Here is a 26,048-nt window from a genome sequence, read left to right on the forward strand (position 1 = left end):
ATCTAATTAGTTTTTGTTGAGCATACATATTTTACTTATTAAATGTAAATTTTGCCATTCATTTAAATATGTTGATCCATGAAACTTCTATCTAAGGTTAAGAGAAGATGGTGTGCTCATGACATTTCCATAAATTATATATAAAACCTTTATCTAACATATTAACCATTATGTGAAACACTAAAAGTACAAAGTAAAGTCAGATGTCATACAGTAGGTCAGTCTGGAAAGTGTCAGAACACAACCTTGTTTTAAAACCCAAAATTGTGTTGTTGTTTTTTTGTTTTTTGTTTTTTAGGAATAAGGCTTATGAATGATTTCTGTAGATTTATGCCAGTTGTCATGAAGGTCTTAAGTACTGTAGCTGTCATAAAGCCCTATTAACAGCAACTTTAAGTAAAGTTTTTTTTAAAAAGCATGCTATGGTTGAGTTTAGAAATCAGCACTGCAGGATGGGATTTATGGGAGCAGCTTTGAGCATCAGTACGTTTGTTCGTTTCTAGAATAGAGTCCCCCTCTAAACCTGCTGGAAGTGTGAAAATGATTTTATACGGTGTAAATATACAACATTACTACCTCCATTTGGCTGGACTGATTAAATTCACACATGTAGCTATTCAGATCATGATTAATTGTTCAAGGTGTACTATTAGTGTAATAGGAAATTATGGATATTTGGAGATTATAGTAAAATGATAGTAATCCTGCCTGGTGTGTTAACATCATGAAGAACTCTCACTTGAACTCTCTCACTGGACTCTTACCCCATTTCCATGTGTAAATATGCTATGTTTATATTCTATATGCTGTGTCTTGGTATGACTTTGTCAAACGTGCCAGTCACTTTCACACCTAACCAGCTCTGACTGGTTCTTCTGTTTGGGGAAAATGGTCAGCAGGAATGATGACCTCACTTAATTATCCAAGGGGAACCAGAGATCACTCCAGCCAGTTATAATAACCTCAAAGAGGCACATGATCTCAGTTGAGTCTGGAAATTTCATAACAGGTTCAGTAACTGAGAATTTCCTCATCTAAATAGCGTGATTAGGTCGGAATTCCCAAACACTCCATTTCCTTTTTGTAATCTAAGTCTATGTCCGATAGATTGTAATCTTTATGCTAAATCATTATGTATGTCTTTGGTAGGCAAATTCACAATGGTACCCTGTACCTTCCGCATCCTGAAGCAATTTCTTCTGCTTTGTTTTAGAGCTGGAGTTGCTGTGAGGATGGACTTGCTGATAGCGCACTCCATCTGAGAGAGATTGCTGTCAGACTAAAGCAGCTGCCACCAGACAACATAGAGCTTCAGGAGGAGCTCTTCAAGGTACTTTTTAACCCTTGTGCGACAATTTAAAAAAGTTACACATAACCCCATAGAGGACAAAAATGTCCATGTCCAAAAACTGTCATAAAAATATAATATATTAATATTTTTTTCCATTTTCACTGGCGTCAGTTTTTTTTTTTTTTTTACCAGCATCAGTTCTGATCATAATTACCAAACAGTCATTCATTTTCAGAATTGTAACCCTATGTACCATAATGCCACAGATGTTTGTTTTTTACGAATAAAAGAAAAATAGTAATTATTTTCCGTATACTAAATGCTAAGCAGAATATTTTTTTTTGATTATTACAGTCTTTGATATGTCAATGATTAACAACAACATTGATTTTGATGCATTCATATTTTTATGTAGTGTCAGATAAAAAAAAAAATATATATATATATATATATATATATATATATATATATATATATATATATATATATATATATATATATATATTTTTAAAAAAAAAAAACCTACCACTCAGGTCCATAAAGGACAAAAATGTCCTTGTCAAAAATCTGTCAGAAATATTAGATGTGAATATTTTTTTTTTCCTCTTTCACTGACTTTTTTTGACCAGCATCAGTTCTGATCATAATTACCAAACATTCATTCATTTTCATAATTTTAACCCTTGAACTGCCAATTTCTTTACATAATACAGAAATCTTCAAAGCTCTGTAACCTTCTTTGACTCATATACATGGGGTGGGATTTGTGATTTCCAGTACAATGTAATTTCTTTCTTTCAAACTGTTCACACACACACACACACACACACACACACACACACACACACACACACACACACACACAATTTTCAGTACACACATACAAACCACAACTCTGATATCCATACAAACACCCACACAATTATATCTGCATTATTTATTCAGCTGGTCTGCAGCGCTCTATAATACAACAGAATCAGAAAAAAAGCATGTATTTTCCCCAGAGGCTAAACCTGAGAAAATACTACATATTTCAGAAAATCTTTTTAAAATTCAACATCTTGAAACCTTGTCCAAAAAAAAAAAAAAAAAAAAAGATAAAGGCTATAAACACAGAATGCATGATTTTATGCGTAAACATCACAGGGATTAAATATTGCAGTCTGAATGGGTTTCAATGGGGACATTTTTGTCCTTAAGTTCCTGAGTGTAACTATTTTGTTGCCCCAGTTTTAAATAGATTTATGAAAGCAAATGAGGGTGAAATATTAAATTTCCATTACAAATACCCACCTTTTGCAAAAAATTATGCTGTTTGCATTAACACAGACAAGGTTATTGAAAATAAAATTAAAAAATGAAAAAGACAAAAATGTCCTTAAGGATGCACAAGGGTTAACTGAAATAGTGTCTGTGTGCTTTCGTGTTGGACTGAGAGTTGCACCTGCAGGAAAAAAACAAACAAACCTGTATTTAAAAAAAAACAAACAAAAAAACATGCTCAACATTAATCAGCAATAAAGAAACTTCATTTGCATTTTTGCCTGAACAATTCAAAGATTGTCCTTGAAGTTTTCTAACAACCGTTAGCACATGCTATGGGCATTTAGAGGACACTTAAATTGATAGAATTACATACAGTAGTTTTGGAGTTGATCTTGATCTTTGAGTGATTAAAGGTGGAGTTTTGTCACTATGTGACTCAACAGAAACTCAAAAAATCAGCTGGAGCACCAAGAAGTTGAATCACCTCCCCTACTGGGCTAATATACATTTGTAAGCGTCTCACCCTCCTCCCCTGCCCCCTCGTTCTACACTTCTCCACTCACCCGCATTTCCCTCTTTCCGCCTTCTTTTCTCCCCCCCTTGAAACTAGCAGGCCTTAATCCTACACACTAGTGACCGAGTGACAGATAGAGAGAGGACTAGGTTTAGCGTGCAGCAGGAGCAGGGATTCAGCTCAGTGTCAGCTGCTGTGTTAATGCAGGAGGACGAGAACTCTTTGGAGCTGTGGGCTGGAGGATTGAAGAAGCTGGTCGCTATGAAGACGGACATCTCGCAGTATGTGCTACCCACAGACACGGTGCTTCTCCAGGGACAGTTGGAGGAACTGCACAGCCAGTGGGAAGAACTTTGCCTGAAGGTGAGTGAAAGAGAGAGGGAATAGAGAGGAGGTGGTGGGGCAGGGGACTGGTGTTCTGGCACACAATGCTTTCACCGTTGGGTTCTCTGGAATTGAGGGGGAAAGAATGCACAGGCCACACATAAGAAAAGAGAGGGAAAGTCGTAAATGTGACTTATTCTGAAAACATTTTTTTAAGCCAATGGTGATCATTTTTGAAATGTTGACAGCTATGTGTTAGCTCTTGGATCACTGCAATTTAGTTAAAGTACAACTCCAACTATGTCTGTGCTACAGGTTTATTTTACAGGTTTATTTTATTTTAAAAGCCAGGGTTGGCCTTAGAAGTCTTTACGTGTTGATTAATGTGTCGATTAAAGTTTGTCCACCCTTGTGACAAAATAAAGAAGGCAAAAATGTTTCGTTATTATATTTCACAGTTCCTTTGTTATCACAATTATCAAAAAGGTGAAATGGTGTCTGTTATTATAATGAAATTACTGCAAAATTTTTCCATCTCATTTCTGAATATGATTTAAACATTTTCTAATAATATGTGTGCCTTATAATTGCCTCCAAACTCTTTGATTACTCCATGAATGGCTTTTGGATCTTCTTCCTTTTTCTATTCACCACCTGTTCTTTCTGACATCTGCTTTCTTCACATTTGCCGGTAGATGATTAGATGATAACAGGTTGCAGGTGGACTCAGTCGTTGGAATTGGATACCAGATGGCTAAGCAGGGCCATGCTCAGGCTGTTAAGTCTAGATCTTTTGTGTGTTTGAGTGGACAGCACAGGTCCTGCTGAGCCAGTGGAAATCACAATAGATCTCTCCCTCTGGGGAATAGAGTGGAATCTGCTATGTTAAATTATGTAGCCCCAGCTCATGAAATTGCACTAAATGCCAAAATGATTACAACAGTGAGTGTAAAATGAGCCCGATGCTTTGCCCCTGGGGAAGCTTGAATACTTAGCAGGAGACTCCATTCACTAAGCGACGAGTCATTTAAAAAATAGACCTGGTAAATTTCACTCGAAAGCTCTTAGTTGCTTATAAATATATTGGCAGTTAGATGGCAGACAAAGATCCTGCCATTTCACTTTCTTTCAAGTTCCCAGGTGTGAAGTTAATGGAATTCTGAGAAAAAGATGCACTTAAGACTCAGCGATATTTGAATGACATAGGGACTGAGGGAACTGAACCGTTCATGTTCCCTACTGTGCTATGGTGTTTTAGAAACTAATAAAGGAGCCCTTACTGTTAGGCCAGCCTTGTAGCTGTTGGAGCTACACTGGCTTTAACTTTTATTTATAGCTTAACTGCATCTCATCCATCTCACTTCAAGACATGCGTGTATTTTTTTGTTAAAAGTTCCTCGTACATAAGGGTTTTTGAGCTTTATTAAGAGCTCGGCCTCACATTGCTCCCCCCTCCCCCAGAAATACTTTGAAATCTTTGTGTAAAACCTTTGAATTGGGGCACATTTTTTGACCTGTCCTCTTAAGTGGAGCCTTTCGAGGAGACAAAGAATTTTCTTGAAACCATAAAGATTACTCATTTAGCTTTGGGTAAGATTAGACATGTAAACATTACATTGCCCTAACATTGTGAAATTTCTTACTCTGCATGAAAATTTTAAATTTAATAAAATTTCTGTGTAATTAATTTTTGTTTTTATTTGTAAACCGCTTTTAACAATAGACCCAGAACAGCTCTATAGAAATCCGGAGGTCAATTTCGATCCCTAATGAGCAAACCAGAGATGACAGTGGCAAGAAGAAACTCCCTAAAGTGACACGAGGAACTAGACTCAAAAGGGAATCCATCCTCGTCTGTGACACTTGATAGTGGATTCATAAAAGCATTACACTTCTAAAAATATGTACTATACGGTCAAACAGTACAGAAAGTGTGTTGAAAGGATGTTCACTATGAGCATGTTGTATAAGAGGCCTGGGATGAGCACAGGATAGTCTTTATGATTACAGCAGCAGCTGTTATGTAGTTCTTAAGTCTAAAGCATCCAAGTAAGATTTTCCCTGTGATGTAAGGGTGATACTTGGGCATAAATTGTTTTGGAAATCTTTATGGTGTCTATGTGGGACCATCCACAATGGCAGAAAATTTGTAACTAGTCAGATTATTACATATTGAAAGAGCAATTTCAGCAATCATTTTTCAATGTTTTTTTTTTTTCTGCTTGTCACACTTGCTGAAAAATCTCAATTCACACTAAACTTGTCTCTGTGTGAAGGTGTCCAAGCGCAAACAAGAGATTGCTGACCGCCTGAATGCATGGACCATTTTCAAGGACAAACACAAGGAGCTTTGTGAGTGGTTAGCACAGATGGAGAGAAAGGTTATGCACAGCAGTGATTACTTCAGCATCGAGGAGATGGTTGAGAAACTGAAAAAGGTAACATCAACCATCTTGGAACATTTCTACGTTGTCATTTTGTCTCTCTTCCTGTGTGTTTGTAAAGAAAATAATATGGAAACTGGAGATAGGTTTAGGACATCCTGAGACAGGACTGGGTACAGGATGGTGAATCTTTTTGAGTTCAGGTTTTCACAGTGCTGCTATTCTGCCATAATCTTTCATGGAAAGAAATATAAATAGAACAAATTTTACATGTAATGAAATGTCTATGAAAGTATTGCTAAGGAACCTAATTAGTCTCCTTTCTTGTGAGACACCTCACACTGTACTTTCATCTGTTTTATTTAATCCTTTATAAAATAAATAAAGTATGTTCTTATTTGCCTATCATTACACAAGCTGAAAATAAAAGTGATTTTTTTAAAAACAAAAATAAATTTTCATTTATTTCCTCACTGTCATTTAGGTAGACAGAACAATGTAGGTAGTTAGGTCAAACAACTAAATATGTCAAATTATAGGCTCAGCACTAACCATTCATGTAGTACATGGGACTCTTTTGTTCTTTCACAACAATGTAGTCTCTCTCTCATCATCTGTAAGTGTTGCATTATACTCAGGACACTCATTAGCACATAGTTTACTCAAGAGTTCTTTCACTAGGTTCGCAGTGGCCCAGTGATAATCAGAGACCTGAAAACAGCCATTGTTTTTCAAGGGAGTCTTTATTGTCAACAGCCAGTGGATGGCTGATCAAAATGAGGAAGGCCAAACTGAACAAAACAGGTGAAGCCACAAAAGCTCGCTAGCTATAGAGAGAAAAACTGGAAGGGTAAGCGGTAGTCTTTGCCTACCAAATACAAATGAAGGCACCTTGAGATGTTCAGTCTTTAATAAGAGACCCTGCTGAGAGCAGAGCCAAAGTTTTGACAGCTGCTAGGCCGAGACCAAGGCTTTGCTTGATATGGATTTGTTAACAAGTAAAACATCCGAGTTCTTTTGAAAGCAGATGGAGCTCACTATTTGTATCTTGCCAGGACTGCATGGAGGAGATTAACCTCTTCAGCGAGAATAAGAGCCATCTTAAGCGGCTGGGGGAGCAGCTCCTTTTAGCCAGCGACCAAGCCAAAGAGGCCAACATCCATGGTGTACTGCAAGATGTCAATGACCGTTGGCAGCATCTGTTTGACCAGATTGAAGCCAGGTGAGAAATCCAGGGTCACAGTATGAGAAGAGGTGCATAATGGATCTTATGTATTTCTGTAAATAGAACACCCTGGCTACTCAACTGTACAGCTTCCAGCAATTACATGCTACTCTTATTAGATGGTTCTAAATGATATGATATGATAAGACTATCTTGACTAGTAGCTTGATTCATATTTATTCATTTTTCACAGAAAACCCTAAGGATCTATGCAAAATGTGTTTGTGAGTTAGCTTAGTCTTGTAATTTAAATGGAACTAATTCATTACACACAAGTCAGGTTATGAATTTTAAGTTGCTTGTCTTATGCAGTATACTGAAAGCTGGTTATCCACTAATACTAAATGGTTAATCATCTGCTAGCTGCCTAGCCACTAGAGTACCAATGTTAACTTTGCCATAGTGGTCACTACAGTGGACAGTTATTCAGAAGCCATTTTCTGGCTAGTGCAAGGATTTCAATAGAACAACTGCATAACAGATACTAGAAGCTGTGAAAAGTTGCCAAACCTGTAATAAATATTTTATATTATTTTCGTTGAGCACTGTGGTTGATTTAGTGTTTCTTTAATGCATAAAAGTTTTATATTGAATGATAATCTACTTTTTTGTGTCTTTGTATTCTGTAGCCTCTGTGACCAAATAGGCAATTTCACAAAGAGTGAACTTTAGTTGTGTTGTTATTATGCCCTAGAGTTAATGGTTTGCATTTGTGAGAAATAGATCTAGGTGTTTTGTCTTTGGCAGCCTGAGAGGTTTCTACTGAGGTGTTTTCCTCCTGTGTATCACTTCAGTGATGTACTCAGACAATGTCTTGGACAGATTCAGACAGATGGTTCTAGCAGTGGAGGCAGGGAGATTTAGCCAACCTTTACTCGTGTTGGCTTTGCCATATGGCTCACCTGGATATTGCGGTCACTCCACGGCCCTGTGTGAGGCCCCATTCTTGTTCATGTGTTTCTATGTATGTGTTTGTATGTGGTGAAGAGGGGTGGGGGGTGTTTGGGGGGGAGGCATGTCATGTCATATTAGCTATTTGACACAACTGTGCAGCAGGCCATGTTCACGTGACCATGCTGTCAATTCTGCTCACAATAGCTTCTGATCATACCATAGAAATGCACTTTGGTATAATCCCCGTGAAGCACAAAGCAGATGGCAGAGATTTTTGGGTTTGAGCAGAGATTATCAGACACCTTTTCCGGTTGAGATTAATGACAGGCATAGCATTGACGGGATTTTCTTTGACCTGATTTTCATTATCTCTCAGATCTCAGCTTCAAAAGAATCCAAACTTTTACAAAATGTAGAAATTTGCCAGTTAATATTGTGAAAAAACTTTTCAAACCATTATGTTAAAAAAAAAATAATGCAAATTCTTTTAGTTGTATTTGTCTTTTTAATTTCCTTTTGACGCACTTTGAGCTGCATTTTATGAATGAAAGTTGCTATACAACATGATGATGAGGATTATTATATTTTATAACAATATCATCATCATTCATATTCCTTCATCCTTCTCCAAAATCAGTTAAAATTCACTCAGATAAAACATTTGAGCAAAATCCGTCGATGCTTTGAATTCATACAAAATTCTCATGAGATCAGGTTTAATGTTTTACATTATATTTTATGGGTAAATAATGTGCTTCTTCAGCAAATATGCTTCTTGACAATTTCTAATTAGGTTATAATACAGCGCTATTCATGACCCAACTTTTGAACTGCAGTCTTTGTCCTCTGTGTCTGAAGTGAGGGTAACTATGGTTACTTGTTTTGAGTCTGGATATTAGTATTAATGCGCTATCATGTTGCCATGGTGCCTTTTGAGAGACGGGGAGACACCTTAGTCTGTCCAGGAGAGATAAAAGCCTTTAGGAGGACAATCAAGAGACAACAGCATGGACATGCTCTCAAATGTACCACTTTTAGAAGTGAGAATAGAACTGTTTGCACATGTATTTGTGTTGGTAAAAGGGTAAATGGTCTGCACATATATAGCGCTTTTTTAACCTTAGCGGTTGTGTTATATCTGCCTCCCTTGTATCTGTTTTCAGAGTGAACAAGCTGAAAGATACGCTGGCCGCTGTGCAGCAACTAGATAAGAACATGAGTAACCTGCGGAGCTGGCTGTCCCGCATCGAGGCGGAGCTGACCAAGCCTGTACACTACAGCACGTGCAATGGAGAAGAAATCCAGAAGAGACTGGAAGAGCAGCAGGCAAGCAAATAGCTTTAGCTTTTATGACCTGAAAATATGGACAGTAGGGGTAACCAATCTTATCAGCAAAGGGCCGGTGTGGGTGCAGGTTTTCATTCCTGCTTCAGCAGGATCCACACCTGATTCCACCTGTTTAAACAGTTGATCTTGGCTTTCAGTAGACCCAGATATGGCGTCTGCTTGTTTAGAATGAAAACCTGCACCCACACCTGTCCTTCCCAGATAAGACTGGACACCCGTGTTTTGGAGTTTATTTACCAATCACCAGAAGTGACAGTCGAAAAATCATTCAAGCATGTATTAACTGCACAAGAAAAGGGTTAATACTGAAATTTTGCACCACAGTAATCACAAGATACAATAATCTATTGATTTCTCAGGCAGTTGCACATTTGCCAAAGTTTGATCAAGACAGAGACGTGGATAAATAACCACTATTCACAAAGTCACTGCCTGCCTACTTGATGTAATCAACATGAAATGTACATAAATGCATACAAGAACTATTGAATGCCAATCAAGGGTAATGTTAAATATATAATTATTCCAGCCACAGAAACAATGTTTTTAAGCCTCAGCTTCGTGTTAGTACTGTTAGTACCAAACAGTTTAGGCCCTTTAATACCAATACATCTATGTGTTCAGGAGCTGCAGAAGGACATTGTGCAGCACACAGAGGGCATAACATCTGTCCTCACTTTGTGTGACATGCTGCTACACGATGAGGATGCCTGTAGCAACAACAGTGAAAATGATTCCATCCAGCAGACCACTCACAGTCTGGACCAGCGCTGGAGAAACATCTGCTCCATGTCCTTAGAGAGGAAGATCAGGTAGGGACTAAACCTGTGTCCATGCTATATTCACATGCAAAAGGTATATTATATTACATTAAAAAACATACAATATCATCTAACTTTGCAGGATTGAGGAGACATGGAGGCTGTGGTGTAAGTTTCAGGACGATTATTCGCAATTTGAAGACTGGCTAAACGTAGCTGAGCAAACTGCTGCTGAACCCGAGTCATCTGATGTTCTTTACACCGTGGCTAAAGAGGAGCTCAAGAGATATGAGGTGAGATTCATCTCTTACGTGTCTTAAAGCACAGTTTAGACATCCTAGTGACATATTATACGCATACAGACACAATGTAGTGTATGATGAGAGACAAGACTCAATTTTGCACTTTATTGTGTATTTTTAAATCAAAGAATCATAATCCAAGTGCATAAGTGGAGACAAAGCACAGGCAGGCAAAGTTAAACAATGATAACCTTTAATGAGAAACGAGGGAAATTGGCAAGGAGGGTTTGGGAGGGTTGCTTAAATGGATTTTGTATATTACAGAAAAATATAATCAGTAGTGTAATCAAAGTGTCACAATATGAAAGTAATGTAATCTGATTATTTTTTGGATTACTTCAGTGTCACGTATGTAATTAAAGTCAAAAGAAAAGCAATATGATATCAAATACTTTTATTTAGAGCTTATTTTAGAGTTTCCAAACATGTTCAGACTTTGGATTTGTTTTAATTAAATAAAAATATGCAAAAATCAAAGATCACTGTCCGTGATGCGGGTAATGATTGAGAGGGAGGAATTTGGACAATAGTTGCTGCAAGCTTTTTATAATTGACCAATTGATGTGCGAGAAGGCAGGAATTACAAAGAGGGGTTAAAGCAATGCAAATATGCCCACACATGCAGCAGTATTATACTATAAGCACATCACAATGAAACTAAAGCCGAATCCTAGACATTTTCTCAAATTTAGAAATCCCGACCGGTCAATTTTTTTCCGAAAGGTTTGAAAAAGAGGACGTATGGTCACCCTAACAAAAGCATTTCAGAGAACAATTTATGTTAATTTCTACCAAATTAACCAGGAGGTTGTTCTTGTGAGTCACGACTGGCAAGAGAGAACCAGAACTATAATCAAGCAGCTTAGAAAAAAAGATGAATTTCTTTGGCTTTAAATGAAAAATATTGTAATCCTGATAGTATTCCCATTTTTTTTGTAAAATGTACCTGTAATCTGATTACTTTGTTTTTTGACGTAACTGTAACAGACTACAGTTACCAGTTTTTTGTATCCTGATTACATAACGCTGTTACAATATTACAATGTAATTATGTTTCAATTTTGTCCAAAATGTGTGTGTGTATTATATATATATATATATATATATATATATATATATATATATATATATATATATATATATATATATATATATATATATATATATAATACACACACACATATATGTGTGTGTGTGTGTGTGTATATATATATATATATATATATATATATATATATATATATATATATATATATATATATATATATATATATACACACACATACATATTTATACAATCAGAACTAAACACAGAAAAGGTTAACACAATCAGACAACAAACCAATGACAGGACAGGGCTAGAACAGAAACCAAAGCAAATACAAGCACATGGTGTTTGTCACAATAGAATCCATGACACATGACACACAATATTTTACAAGCATAGAGAACTGAGACTATTCCTCTTACTGGCCAATGCAATGAGGCAACATTTTTTTTTGTACATTTTTGAATGGTTTGCTATTGTACATACTTTTCTCTCAGGCATTCCAGAGAGAGATACATGAAAAGCTGGCCCAACTAGAAATGATTAATAGCCATTACCGACGACTGGCCCGGGAGAACCGCACTGACTCAGCTAACAGGCTGCGAACCATGGTGCACCAGGGCAACCAGCGCTGGGACTCTCTGCATAAGAGAGTGGCAGCCATACTGCGCAGGCTGAGGGTGAGTCCAGCACATGGTATTACTTTTTACAATTGACTTCTCTTATTAATGTTAATGTTACACACAAATACCGATCACTATATTAATAAACCTTTTAGCACCTTCCACAAATTCCCCTTTCCATTCTTAATTCTTAAATGCTTGGATGTACAGGGTTATTAGTGAACCGACACTTTTATGTAATACATATTTCATAGGATGAGGAATACTATGGTATAATCATATGGTATATAGTAATGATATAATGATAATGATAGAGGTCTAACTGCTAAACAAAAAATGATGAAGTAGGGGCCATGAATCACTATTGATCTGAGGTATGCATGGAACAATTGTGGGATTCACCACTTCCTCTGTCCCTGCAGCACTTTACAGCTCAGAGAGATGATTTTGAAGGGACACGGGAGAACCTGCTGGTCTGGCTGACTGAGATGGACTTGCAACTTACCAATGTAGAGCACTTCTCAGAGAGCGACATCGAACACAAGCTGAAAAAGCTCAAAGTAAATGTCAAATTCTTTTGCATATCTATTACAGGTCTGTTACTCCAGACCTAGAAAAGGCATTTTCAGTGACTGATATCCTGGACTGATATTTGTCGAAACATCTTTGAGCAAGAGTTGCTCATGACAAAAATCAACTAAGCGAAGAAGAGCTGCAAGAAGCTCCATTATCACACTATCTGTATTCCTGTAAATTTCACTACCTGCACATCAGTGACCCGTACCTCCTGTAGTTCTTACTCAGCTTGTGAATAACAGAAACAGATACTTACCCTCACTGCAGTATATTTGCATATTTGCAGTATACAGAGAAAAACAAGTAACATGTCTCAACTTCCATGTTATGATGTCTAGTGTTGTTAAAATATATATTGTTTTATATCTTTTCTATGAAAAAGGGTTCCTTAATGGGTCTTTGGCTAGTTAAAGGTTTTTGGCTTCCTAAAGGGGTTGTACTTGGAACCTTCTGTTGTGAGTTTTACAATGAATGTTTAGGATTACGTTGATGGGACAACCCAAAGAACCGTCTAGGGTGTGCGCGCAATATTTTATTCATACAGCTGTACTGCTATGTCTGTCCATGTTTAAAGGGTCTCAAGAAGAAGATAACTCAGAACACAGATAAGATCGATGCTCTGATTGTGTTTGGCGAGGGTCTGATTCAGAGAAGTGCTCCCGAGGATGCTGCGCTTATAGAGGATGAGCTCGAAAACCTGCATTCCTACTGCCAGGAAGTGTTCAGCCGAGTGGGCTGCTTCCACCAGCGCCTCACCAGCCCTCAGCATGTATGCTACACTTCACTCTCTTCATCTGCATTTCATTCTCTGACCTACAGATCATACAGAGATGTGTTTATATATCCTATTAATTTCTCATTATCTGTTTTAAATAGTGTTATATGATATAATGGTATAATGAATAAATCAACGTGACTTACAGTGGGAACAAGTCCACCATAACTAGACAGGTGAAGATTTCAAAAGCATCGCTTGGTCCTTTTTTGATCCTCAACTGTACGGTTTAAGTGAATCTGTTCCCACTGTAGTCTCAGATTCCTGTTCTTGGCACTGACAAATATTCCATTGTCAAAGTCACTGATACACGTTTTTCATCATTCTGATATTTGATGTGATCACTAACTGAAGCTCTTGTCCTGTATCTGCATTGTTTTATGCATTTCACTGCAGACACATGATTGGTAGGTATGCATGTAAAGGTGTTCCTAATAAAGTGGTCAGTGAATGTATAATAACGCTCTTTCATAGGCCCACTCATTTCCCTCTCCGCATTGTTTCCAGCTGTTGGACAAACCCGAGCTCTGTATCAGCGAAAGACCTGCAGGGATGGAAGATTCTGATGTAGCAGAACAAACCCATGACATAGCCACCAGCCAGGCCTCCATGTCCCTCCTGGTTCCCCCACAGGAACGGTCAGGCTGCGAGACACCACTGAGTGTCGACTCCATCCCCCTGGAGTGGGACCACACTGGAGATGTGGGTGGTTCCTCCTCACATGAGGAGGATGATGATGCAAGCTTCTTCAGCTGCCTCTCAGGTAACTACTGAATACTAAGAACACTGATGGCTAGCATGCTGTTCAAAGCCAGTGATTGGCTCTAACTAGTATTGAGTGACCAAGAAATAGTTGTTATGTATAAAATTCATAAGCGAAATACTACACAATTTTATTTTAATTATGTGCTCATGGCTGTCTTCTTGAGCATGAAACATGGCTGGTTTGTTAGCTGGCATTTATCACGATGAGGGCAACAAGACTTATACATGATTGTCAATAATTGTAAATATTTTGAAGAATTTAAAGTGCATACTTGCAAAAAAAACCCAAAAAAAACCCCCACACAAAACAAGTTTGCACGACTCGGGACTTCTATTAATAAATTTCCAACTAAATTATTTCAAATGGAGCTCTATATGTAGTTATACATCATTCTATAACATCATTAAATTGTACAATATGTAGTGAGCACTTATGGTGAATGCGAAGCTATTTGGTATTCAGCCAAACTGTATTTTGGAAGTGCTCACCGGGGTTGGGAGGGTTACTTTAAAACTGTATTCCGTTACAGTTACAAATTACTTCATAAAAAGTGTAATCAGTAACGTAATCCAAGAATCACAATATGTAATGTAATGTAATCTGATTTCTTCTGAATTACGTCAAGGTGACATATACATGTATATTGACATAAATTCAAGAGAAAAGCAATACCATCTAAAATACTTTCATTTAGAGGTTATTTTAGAGCTTGAAAACCTGTTCAGTGTTTGGATTTGTTTTAATTTAATAAGTACATTTGCTGCTCATGTGACTCACAACTGGCAAGAGAGAACCAGAGCTATAATCATACAGATATCTATATTGTGTTATGTTAAAGGTAGGGCTTAAAAAAAAAAAAAAATCAATTTAGGAGCCATTGGAGCCTATAACAAAAAAATCCATGCAAAAAAGAATTTTTTAAGTGCCACATAAGAATGAACTTACGTTAAAAAATTTTTTTAAAACACTTACTTTCAGTCATCCTATTGTATGTGTACAACTGGCCTCCTTTTAGCGTCAGCATTTTCATACAAGTTCACTTAAAGTGGGAACTGAAGGTCATGTAGTTCACATGCACAAGGCACTGTTTGTGTTAATGGCTGTGGGGTTTTTTTTGCTTTTGTGGAGCACTCTGCAATTACATAGTCACAAGCTTTTTTATGCTTTTGACTATCGCCCAATTTTCTCAAGAAAGTCTCTTTCTTGAAATGGTTCGTTTCGGTAATGAAATCCGTTTCCCCTGCTATTTCTCTGCCCGCTTTGGAATAAAAATCACAAAACATTTTCTGTGTGCGGTGATCATACCTCAGCCAGCCAAACTCTTGAATCCAAGAAGTCTTAAAATGCCTTTCTGCACTTTTACTTGGGCGTTCAGTGATAGACACGGAAAGATGTCTCTGTGTCTTGTTCGTTTTCTTTCTCTCTCATGCTGTCACAACTGGAGCCTGCTTTTTTATCAGCATGTGTGCTATCAGCATTACTGCTCGACAGAGATGAAGATTGTTTGAAAAAGTCTGATATTTTTCGTTTTGACGTGTCTTATTGAGACGGAACGCTAATCCTCGCTTTCCCCGTGCGTATTTTGGCGCTCTGGATGAATTTTAACTCCCTTTTTTTCCCTTTTCTTTTCTTTTTTTTTCTACTCACAGAACACGCAATTAAAATATATATTACATACACATTTTTAAATCAAAACATGTAATTTCTTTGGTTTTAAATGTAATCCTGATAGTATTTCCATTTCTTCTTCTTTTTTTTCTTTTCTTTTTTTCTTTTTTTTTTTACATAATGTGCCTGTAATCTGATTACTTTGTTTTTTTGATGTAACTGTAACGGATTGCAGTTACCAGTTTTTTGTATCCTGATTACATAACACCGTAACATGTATTCCATTACTCCCCATGCCTGGTGCTCACATATAAAAGGATTCCTGCGAGGGCGATGGATTTTTGCAGGGATGCTGTGCTGCATTCAGGTCACCTGAATTTCTACTCCTTGGCCTTTGGTTTTAGTATCAATTGTTATCTACAACACATGCTATGGCGTGCACATCATTTAAGGATATGATTAAGCATATTAGCTTTACAGGCTTTTACCTCACAAATCAAAGTAGTCAGACTTGTGTATCTACAACTGTGGCGTCCTTGAGCAAAGCCATACTTGCAAATCAGTTTAGATAAAAGCATCAACCAAAATTAATCAAATGTAACTGTAATGTGTAAATACAACAATCAGTAACAAATAGCTGCTTCACAGTGTAGAAAAAGGTGCAACCTAAATCCCATAATGCCACTGAAGTTTAACTCGCCAACAGCCGTTATGCTTCTTGCCACTGGAAGTGGTAATTTTCTGCTCTCAAATATTTTAAGTTTATTGCAAATAATTTTTCATATGTAAACATTAAATGTCAAACTCTTAATGTTTTTGTTTCTGATTTTTGACTATCAGATTGTATTTTTTTTTTTTTTTTTTTTTTTTTTTTTTTTTATGTGTTTGAGTACTGTACTACAAAAATGCCTGTGACTACTTCCAAGACTGAAATAATCTACTTCATTCCCTCAGGTGTGGAGGTCACAGAGAGCTCTGAGGCTTTTGTAAACTTCACAGTGCAATCTCTTACAGTGACCTCGGGTAGGCATCAACCATTTCCACAAGTGCGACCTTAGCTGGGCATGCTGCACACTTCCACTGCTACTCACACCTTTGTTCACTACTTTACTTTCATTTAATTCTTAATACTAATACAGAGACTTGTGTGTGTGAATAGACAGGCACACAGGGCATACAAAAAACTCTTTTTGTACTCCTTCTGGTCCTGGGCTCTCTTTGTCTTCCTCTCTGTTTCTCGTGAATGAAAAAAAGCTTCTTCCTATCCTCCCCCCGGCCCAGCTGGCTCTGTGCTCAGAGCATGAAAGCTTTAGCTGAGTGTAGAGAGGGGGAGCTGAGAGCCCATCTTGCCCACAAGAAGGAGGGGAGGAGAGGGCATGGAGAGGTTAGACTCCTCGCTCTCAGCAGACTCAGGCCGCCCACACCCGCTCCCAGTCCACAGCTGCTGCATGGCATGAGACTGATAGGCATGCCATGATAACACTGATGATACTGACACTTTTTCACCTCAGGAATGAAGAGGCAGTGCACCATCAAAGCATCCCTACTTGTCCACGTGTTGCTGTTTATGCAGTGATCTAAGCGTAATTGCTTTCTTTTCTTCGTTCTTTATTTCCCAGCACCAGGACGAGATGTGGAAGCTCAGAGCTGGCACTCACAAGCTGTTCCAGATAAAATCCTCTTTCCCCTTCCAGATGCAAAAGAACACACACCTGATCTTCCTAAGCATGAAAGCACACCTTATAAACAAGGCTACGTGAGTCCACACATACAATAAATATAAAAAAAGCAAAGTCATCTCCAAAATTATTGACACCCTTGGTAAAGATGAGTAAAATGGTTATGATAAAAAAAAAAAAAACAATGATTGAGAGATTGTTGATAAGAGAGGTCAGAGGCAAATGGCCAGATTGGTACAAGCTGCCAGGAAGGATATAGTAACCCAAATAATCACTCTTTACAATCGTGGTGATCAGTAAAGCATCTCAGCATTGAACACCTTGAGTTGGATGGGCTACAACAGCAGAAGACCATGTTGGGTTTCACTCCTGTCAGACAAGAACAGGAATCTGAGGCTATCATGGGCACAAACTCACCCAAACTCCCAGCACCGCCAAGCTGCCACTGCTGAGCCTTTGAGCAAGGCCCTTAACCTTTAACTGCTCAGTTGAATAAATGAGGTTTTTTGTTATGTAAGTTTCTCTGGATAAGGGTATCTGTCAAATGCCACAAATGTAAAACTGAACGGAAACAAAATCGCCTGGTCTTTTTCGAGTCTTCAACTGTCCATTTTCAGTGAGTCTGTGCCTCAGATTTTTGTTCTTGGCTGACAGGACTGGAACCTCATGTGGTCTTCTCTGTAATCTCAATGTTTGATGTGCTGTGTTTTCTGAGTGCTTATTTGAGTTACTATAGGCTTCCTGTCAGCTCACACCAATCTGGTCATTCTCCTCTGATCTCTCTCATTAACACAGTGTTTCAGTCAGTGTGTTTTCTTTCTTTAACTAAACCACATATCACAATTATTGGCACCATGAGAAATTCTTGTATGTTAACTTAAAAAATAGTCCTAAGGTTAAGCGTTTCTGCTGTTTTCTGAATGGAAATCTAGCTGGTGTATGGTTCTACAAAGGGGGATAAAGTGAAAAACCCTTACAGATACAAAATGGAACCTTTTTTAAATATTGAATTAAGTTTTTTAATCTTTCTCTTGCTGTCTCTGTCTTTTGCTGTCTGTCTGAAAAGTGAAATAAGTACTGAGACGTGTACTTCAACGTCCCGTTGACACTAATTACACTAATATCCCATTTTCCCAATGATGGCCGCTAGGTTCAGCTCACGTCCGAGTGCAGCAGCAGCATTAAGAATGTGAAGAAGGTCTCACTCATCCTGGATGATGATGAACAGCAGGAGGACCAAGGAGGTCTCACCAGCCTCACAGCTGCAGACAAACAGTCAAGTAAATAACACACATGCCCTGTGTACTTAATTGTACATATTTATTGCACATTTTACTTCCATATGTTAGTATACTGCAATGCATTCTGCTCATTTTGATCCCTATATATGCAGCAAACTCATTTCTCAAACAGTCTGTCTGTTTTCTCAAACAGAAAGGCACTTGGCACTTAAATCCAGTGCAAATGGAAAACCTTGACGTAATGCATCACATTGACCCAGTCTGTGATTTATCCACCCCTCAGTCACCATTAGTATGCTTCCTTGTCCTGTCCTCTGCAGGAGTGATCGAGCGCTGGGAGCTCCTCCAGGCGCAGGCAGTAAGAGAAGAGCAGTGCTACAGCAGAGACCGGGAACAGCTGACGTCTGACCTTCACGACATCACTTCCTGGCTGGGCCAGGTCATCCCTGAAATTGAGAAACTCCAAAATGCAGAGACAGCATGTGTTAGTGTGCAGATCATGGAAGCCAGGGTCAAACAGCTAAAGGTGTGAGCTCATGAAGGATTTGCATAATTAAATGATATACATAATGATCTCCAGAGTTACACTATTCTCTGTAAAATGTGTATTCAGAGCACAACTCGTAATGAATTGGGAAATGTCAGGTTAAATCATAATACACTTATTTTTTTAATCATACACTCTTTTATATTATAGAGTTGAAGTGCTGTTCCAGCTTAATTACATCAGAAGATATGAAAAGTTGACTCAGTTGACATGTATCCAGGAATCAATTTAAAACTGAGTTAAATTACTTATTTAAATTAATTACATTAATGTTGTTTATTTCATTTAAAGGGTAAAATATTTGCACTCTTAAAACAGTATTAACTGTTATTCTCTCTTTATGAACACATCTGATACTGATACAGATATTGTTGTCATGTGTGCACTGGTATGTTAAGTAAACTTGATTTACTTGGTGTACACTACTATAATCTAGATTGAAAATAACAGTAATTGATAGTGTACTCAGGTGATATACTCCTCCTCAGCCTTTCTCATCATTATATTAAAGCATTTTCCTTCACTTGCTGAAATGTATGTAGACCATCTATCCATGAAACATCCTCTCAATCTACTCTCCTCTATATCTTACAGGACATGCAGAAGGCGTTTGCACGCTATAAGACATTGATGCTGAGTCTGAACCTAGGTGGGCGGGAGCTGAAGTGTGAAACGGATCCAGAAGTACAGCAGGTACAGGAAGACTTGTGCAGCATGAACCAAAGCTGGAACAAGGCCTGCACGAGCCTGGATGAGTGGGAGGACAATCTGCGAAAGTCCTTCATGCATTGCCAGGTGAGAAGCCTAAATTAAGTGTAAGATATGTGTAAATCAGGGTGCTATTGAAAAAAAGCAGGTTCTTCAAATTAACACACGTGGTGTGAGAGTATATTTTTGGTAAATATAGGTTGTTTTAGACATAGCACTCATGCAGTCTTGTCCTTTACTTCTTTACTATGGGCACTATAATATCTTTCACCAGTGTATTACCACAGTTCTGTGCTTAGTCTGGTAGTTCCATCACTATGCCATCTCTCCCACCAAGTAAACATAGCCACTATTGTTCCCTTGACTCTTGGTCATGGATGGCTGTGGCATCGTTGGGATTTGAATTTAGGATAGGACACATGCTTTTCTGTTGTGCCACACAGGAGCCTATATGTAAGATTTAAGTTCAATCCATAATTTAGACTTTCAGAAGATGTTCACCTAGGACATTTGGAATTTTCCCTCTCTTTTAGGAGTTCCACGAGACATTGCACTCGCTCTTGCTGTGGCTACCTCATGCTGAGAGTAGGAGATTCACCGTTAACATCCATGATCCGTCTGTACTGCCCTCCGTGCTGCACGAACACAGAACTGCACTGATGGTGAGACTGAGAGCAGTTCTGATTTAAAACCTACATGAGCATTAGTTTATGTAATCATAAGGCTCTTATATATGACGTACAGGCCTAACCAGTAGCATTAGTAGTGGAAGATTTTCCCTCACTGATGCTGAGTAGAATTAATTGAATATGAGTAATAAGATGCGCTTGAGTATTAGCGATATATAATGTTGTAGTGGCACAAAACAGTTCTGTGACAGTGAGCAGTGTGAGTCTGATTAATTTTTTTTTGTTTTGAGCATTATGCACAGACAAACAAGGCTTTAAAGTCCCCATGAAATCAAAAGTTATGTTTTGTGGCTTTTAGTATGACTATGTTAGCCTTAAGCTTATCTGTAAGCTAGTGTGCTCCAAAACAATGACTCCAAAATTCGCATTTAGAAGATATATGCATTCAAAATTTACAGTCTCTCTCTACCACCAATACGGATCAACTATTTTGATGACATCATTCTGAACTTAAGCTTCTCATCGCCTTTTCTGTCCAATTAAATCTTCTGTAGAAACGCAAGTGTCCTGCCCCCAACATAAAAAAAATACCTTGCTGAAGTTGCTGTTGTTGAGTGGCTATTTAAAAAGGGGGAGGAGCCACCCAATATGTCCTGCCCTGACTTCCTGTTTCAGTGGAAATTACATCAACACATCAAATAATGCTGCACGTTTCAAAGCACTTCACGGGGACTTTAAATAATGTCTATTTGATTCGGTAGAAAGTGATGGACTTGTTTTTAATACATACTTAATTCCTCTAAAAAACGACTGCCCTAGGACATGTTGCGATAATACTGTTACTATGGATTAATATTAAACAAATGCAACACTACCCCAGCTTCCAAAAACCTTATCTTAAGCACAAATATCCGAAGCAGAGTTTATAAGTAGTACAAATATACTAATAATATAAGTAATAAACCACAAAGTAATATCTGCTTTTATTGGGTCAGATTATTGGGAATTATCATTTTCTGCATGTTCAGTAATAAATCATGTGTTAATGAGCTATACTGCACTGGTGATGGTAGGGTCTGGAAGAGGAGCTGAAGGCCAGGCAGGGGCGAGTGTCATCTCTGCAGGAGATCACCAATGAGTTGCTCCCTGAGTCAGGGCCAGAGGACGACTTTGAAGTTACAGAGAAGCTCCATGTCATCCATAAGAAATTACGGCTGCTGCTGCATCAGGTCAAGCAGGACCTCCAAACTGTTCAAGAGCGCTTGGTAAGAACAAATTAGACTGATTTAAAATAGCTGCTACATTAGGGACTTGAAGTTATATTAGAAATAAATGCTGCCCTACTAAGGAGGCTAACTGCATATTGAAACTGGAGTTTAAAAACCCTAGTAGGTAGATTACTTTAAATGGGGCTGTTAGTGGTCTAATTTAGAATGTATTATAACAATTATAAATGAATGGCGACCTTCGAGTTATGATAAAATGTAGAGCTGGTTTTACATCCTTTGTTTGACACATGGTCTTCTACTCAGAAAAAAGCATCACACTGATCAAATTGTTAATATACTGGTGATTGCTGGAAAGCATAGAGCTAAAATAATTTTCCAGCTCTCAAGCTCTCAAGGGTTTTGTTTTTGTTTTGTTTTTTGGTGTTTTGCGATTTATTATATGTTGGCGAGAGCAAAAGCCAAAACAGGAGATGTGTTGTCTGTTATTAGTATTATTTTGAACAAATCTTGGATGAACAAATTGAACAGATCCACCTCCATCTATAGCCAGTCCTGTCACCTGAAGATTTCCTTTATTTTGGCCAAGAAAGTTTACAGACTGGTTTTAAACACAATTCATGCAAAATTAAGGAGTCTTTCCATCCTGACACATTTGTTGTAACAGTTCATTCATTTGTGATGAATCATTTTGCTTGCTATGGGGCATACTACCACCATTCAGGAAATTAATGAACAAACCAAATTTACATGAGCGCCAAATAGTTTTGTCACCTAATAAGTATGCTAATAGCATCATTCTTCTAATGTAACCTAGCGAGAGTAACAATACTGGCAAGCAGAACCTACTGGATGGCATGGCAGTACAGATAAGAGTCTTGACAAAATAGAATTTCACTGTTCTGTACTCATATATGTGACTATAAGGACCGACTTCTTAAGAATTAGCGATGGTTCTTATTGATGTAAGTCAAATACCTTGGTTTTTAATGGCAAGAGTTAAGAGATTATAAATTAATAAATGTATATACACATTATCACATTCCCTTCATAAAGTAAAAAGGTGCTGGGGGCTCAGTTTCTCAAAAAGTATAATAAAGTAAAAAATCATCTTAACCAGTAAAGAATGTGATGCTAACTCAAACATTTAACAATGATGTTACAAGCTGTGATAATTTTGAGAAACTTGATGCAAGTCCTGAATATTTTAAGTGTTAATATAAATTGGGGTAGAGAATCATTCATAGGATACTGCAGACATGTGTTGTATTTGGGGGAAATAGTCAGCTCTGGGCCTAAAGAATGTCTTCTGCAAAAGATTGTGCCCTTTTAAAGTCAACACTGATAGACGTCATTGTTCAGCAACCTTGAGTGTGAGAAAGATGCTATATAAATGCAAACTATAGGTAGAATTCCATTTTATTTCCATTGCACAATAAAGAGCAAGTCAGTTACAAAGCAAAACAAATGATCATGATGAGATCTTCAGTTCAACTGAGTTTTATTTATGTAGCACGTTTAACAGTGGACATTGTCACAGAGCAGCTTTACAGAAAATCTTCTCTGCTACAGGACTCCTCTGAGGCATTGGCTGCAAGTGAAGGACAAGATCTTGGATCTTCCTCTACGGTAGGCTAGAGCATATCGTAACCAGTTCCCAAAAAGCAGAAAATTTTACTTACACCTTAAACACTTATTATTCAGTTATTAATCTTCAATAAATCTAATATGAAAATCTGTTTATTTATGAGTATGAAGGTAGAGGTTGTGACCCGTTGACAGGTCCTGGGAGTTTAAGGTGTGATACACATAGAGTAAATGGTGTATATTTAATGCAGTAACTAAGTTGATCTGTGTGTATGTTGTGGTTTGTGTGTTTGTAGGAGCTAACAGCAAGCAGATCATCCGGTTCCACCAGGTACTGTATTTCCTAAGATAGCTTCGATGAAGTCACGTATCCATTTCCACTGATTGTCAAGAGGAGAAAAAAAATATCTTAATGAGAAACTTTTTGTTCCAGGACACAGAATAGGGATTCATCCCCACCGCGTTCATTCTTCTACCGGGTCCTGAGAGCTGCCTTCCCGCTCCACGTCCTCTTCCTCCTGCTGCTGGTTTTCGCCTGCCTGGTACCACTGTCCGAAGAAGACTACAGCTGTACTCTATCTAACAACTTTGCAAGATCGTTCTATCCTATGTTGCGCTACACTAATGGACCTCCTCCAACTTAATACACTCGTGCGCACACATAAATACTGACCAACTGGTCTGCTTCCAAAGGTGACTCTAGAAGCACTCGGTGTGGGGGATCATACTGCTACTGTCCAAAATGTTTTAATACGTGTATTTATAAAATTTATTTTATTCTATTCTATTCACCCTAAGAAAAGCCATACTACTGAGAACGTTTTAAAAGATAAATCAATTCCTAATTACTATTACACTGTATGTATGTTCTTTTACTAATGCGACTGTGGGAATGTTAAGGCACATATTTATCATCCTAACAGAACCCCGTTGATACATTTGGCTTACAATCACTTTTCAGGCTTTTAAGCTTCCCTGAACGGAGAAAAAACATTGTAACCAGTTGTGTATTCCATCTTAAACGTAGATAGATAGAGAAGGCCTGGCCGATAGATAGAGAGAATGGTGACTGATGATACCATGTATGACTGTATAATTGTGTTTTATGCTAAACGGTATGTTTTCTTCACAGAACAAGCATGTTTAAATGTAATATCCATATTCCTCATTTGTGTGTATTTTGTTACGGAATCATTTTTAGGGGCACCTAAGCTTATTTTTTTACTTTATTATGCCATGAAATGCTACAGTACAAAAAGCTATCATTTGTATATTTGTTGCTCCAAGCTTTATTTTTAATTTGCATTAGCGTAAATAGACTGTCGATCATTAAGAACATTTAAGTTCACTGTACCAGGCATTGACTCCAAGAACTTATTCATGTGCACTACAATTCAATTCTGAACTTCTAAAGTTCTTGCTTATTTCATGTTATTTGGTAATAAATATTATCTTGCACAACCAAAATGTGAACGGTTATCTTTTATGTCAATTTATCCATTATTATGCCAACTCCAGAATTATTGGTACCCTACAAGAGAATGGGCAACAATGATTTAAAAAATTTTTTAGCTACATGATGATCAATATAATGCAAAAACAGAAAATTATTGATTTCCCTAAACAGTATTTAAATGGACGCATGCAAAATGTCATCAGTAAAAAAAATTATTAATTGTTCTCAGTATTCAGAAACTAAATAATATGACAAAGTAAGGTTGAGTTTTTTTTTTTGTTTGTTTTTTTTTGTTGTTTTTTTTTGTGGGGGGGGGGTTCTCCGTTTTTTTTTTTTTTAAATCCACAATGTTTGTTCATCTTCAGGAACGGCACCACTAATTCTGCACACACACACAAACACACACACACACACACACACACACACACACACACACACACACACACACACACACACACACACACACACCATGCATTTAAAAGAATGCAAAAAAATCCTCTTCATGAACAAGTTTATAACAAGATTTGTAACTGATACATAGCAGTGCACTGATGCTACTGAACAACAGTTGTAACACCTCTATTTACTGGCGACGTACGATCACCAAATTACAATAGAAAATGATTACAGACACTAATGTGAAGATGAAAACACATCATTCATTTGATTCTTATAAGGATACACATCTGGTATGTGATCCTGTAACAGTTTACATAATCGTGTCTCCAGTTCAGTTCAATAAAAATCCATGTTTGGCTACAAAATAATGCAGTAAATCAAAGCAGATTTCAAACCATGACATGTGATACTGAATTTACATATCTATATAACATGGCAACTATAGCCTTTCTAAATACTACTACATTATGTTAATTCTAATGATAATTGGCATTTGAAGCTGTCATACTTTGTTCAAAACGTGTGCTGGTGCTGTTGATAAAAACACTGAAGCTACAGCAGGAATTAAGTATAGGAGAAAAGTGTTTTTTTTTTTTTTTTAATATAAAAAAAAGTGTTGCAAAATGTTTGCAATGTCTGTACAATCACCTTAGGTGAACATTACAGTGTTTTGCTTTCAAAATTGCTGCATGATTTTACCTTGAATAATGTACAAGTGTATTAATTTCTTTTGGTTTGTAATGTGTTTTGGTGCACATCAGCTGAAAACAGTGTTGCAGGATCACTTTACAAACCAAAGTTAGCCTAGAAAATTGGAAAACAATATTTTGAACATAAATGCTTTGGAGCTAGAAGCTGCCTATAATCAAGCA

At 37.5% G+C, this 26,048-nt stretch overlaps 1 protein-coding gene across 9 annotated transcripts in view; it reads left to right on the plus strand.

Moving 5' to 3' along the window:
• Window positions 1–24,788, plus strand: part of syne2a (spectrin repeat containing, nuclear envelope 2a) — a 124,179-nt gene extending 99,391 nt beyond the window's left edge. For 8 of the 9 annotated variants that reach the window (XM_017455909.3, XM_053675760.1, XM_053675759.1 and 5 more), the window contains 21 exons: window positions 1,214–1,330; window positions 3,279–3,434; window positions 5,672–5,833; window positions 6,835–7,001; window positions 9,062–9,224; window positions 9,870–10,057; window positions 10,149–10,299; window positions 11,854–12,036; window positions 12,402–12,539; window positions 13,130–13,324; window positions 13,838–14,093; window positions 16,659–16,727; window positions 17,324–17,460; window positions 18,534–18,663; window positions 18,945–19,150; window positions 19,766–19,966; window positions 20,413–20,541; window positions 21,582–21,773; window positions 23,307–23,363; window positions 23,618–23,652; window positions 23,755–24,788. In XM_017455909.3, the coding sequence (XP_017311398.2) occupies window positions 1,214–1,330; window positions 3,279–3,434; window positions 5,672–5,833; window positions 6,835–7,001; window positions 9,062–9,224; window positions 9,870–10,057; window positions 10,149–10,299; window positions 11,854–12,036; window positions 12,402–12,539; window positions 13,130–13,324; window positions 13,838–14,093; window positions 16,659–16,727; window positions 17,324–17,460; window positions 18,534–18,663; window positions 18,945–19,150; window positions 19,766–19,966; window positions 20,413–20,541; window positions 21,582–21,773; window positions 23,307–23,363; window positions 23,618–23,652; window positions 23,755–23,965 (3,243 nt within the window). In that variant the 3' untranslated portion in view covers window positions 23,966–24,788. The remainder of the gene's footprint in view (window positions 1–1,213; window positions 1,331–3,278; window positions 3,435–5,671; window positions 5,834–6,834; window positions 7,002–9,061; window positions 9,225–9,869; window positions 10,058–10,148; window positions 10,300–11,853; window positions 12,037–12,401; window positions 12,540–13,129; window positions 13,325–13,837; window positions 14,094–16,658; window positions 16,728–17,323; window positions 17,461–18,533; window positions 18,664–18,944; window positions 19,151–19,765; window positions 19,967–20,412; window positions 20,542–21,581; window positions 21,774–23,306; window positions 23,364–23,617; window positions 23,653–23,754) is intronic. The other variant, XM_053675761.1, reaches the window with a different exon arrangement.
• The last annotated feature ends 1,260 nt before the right edge of the window (window positions 24,789–26,048 follow it).

Source organism: Ictalurus punctatus, chromosome 25 (genome assembly GCF_001660625.3).
Source record: "Ictalurus punctatus breed USDA103 chromosome 25, Coco_2.0, whole genome shotgun sequence".
NCBI classification, from domain to species: Eukaryota; Metazoa; Chordata; class Actinopteri; order Siluriformes; family Ictaluridae; genus Ictalurus; species Ictalurus punctatus.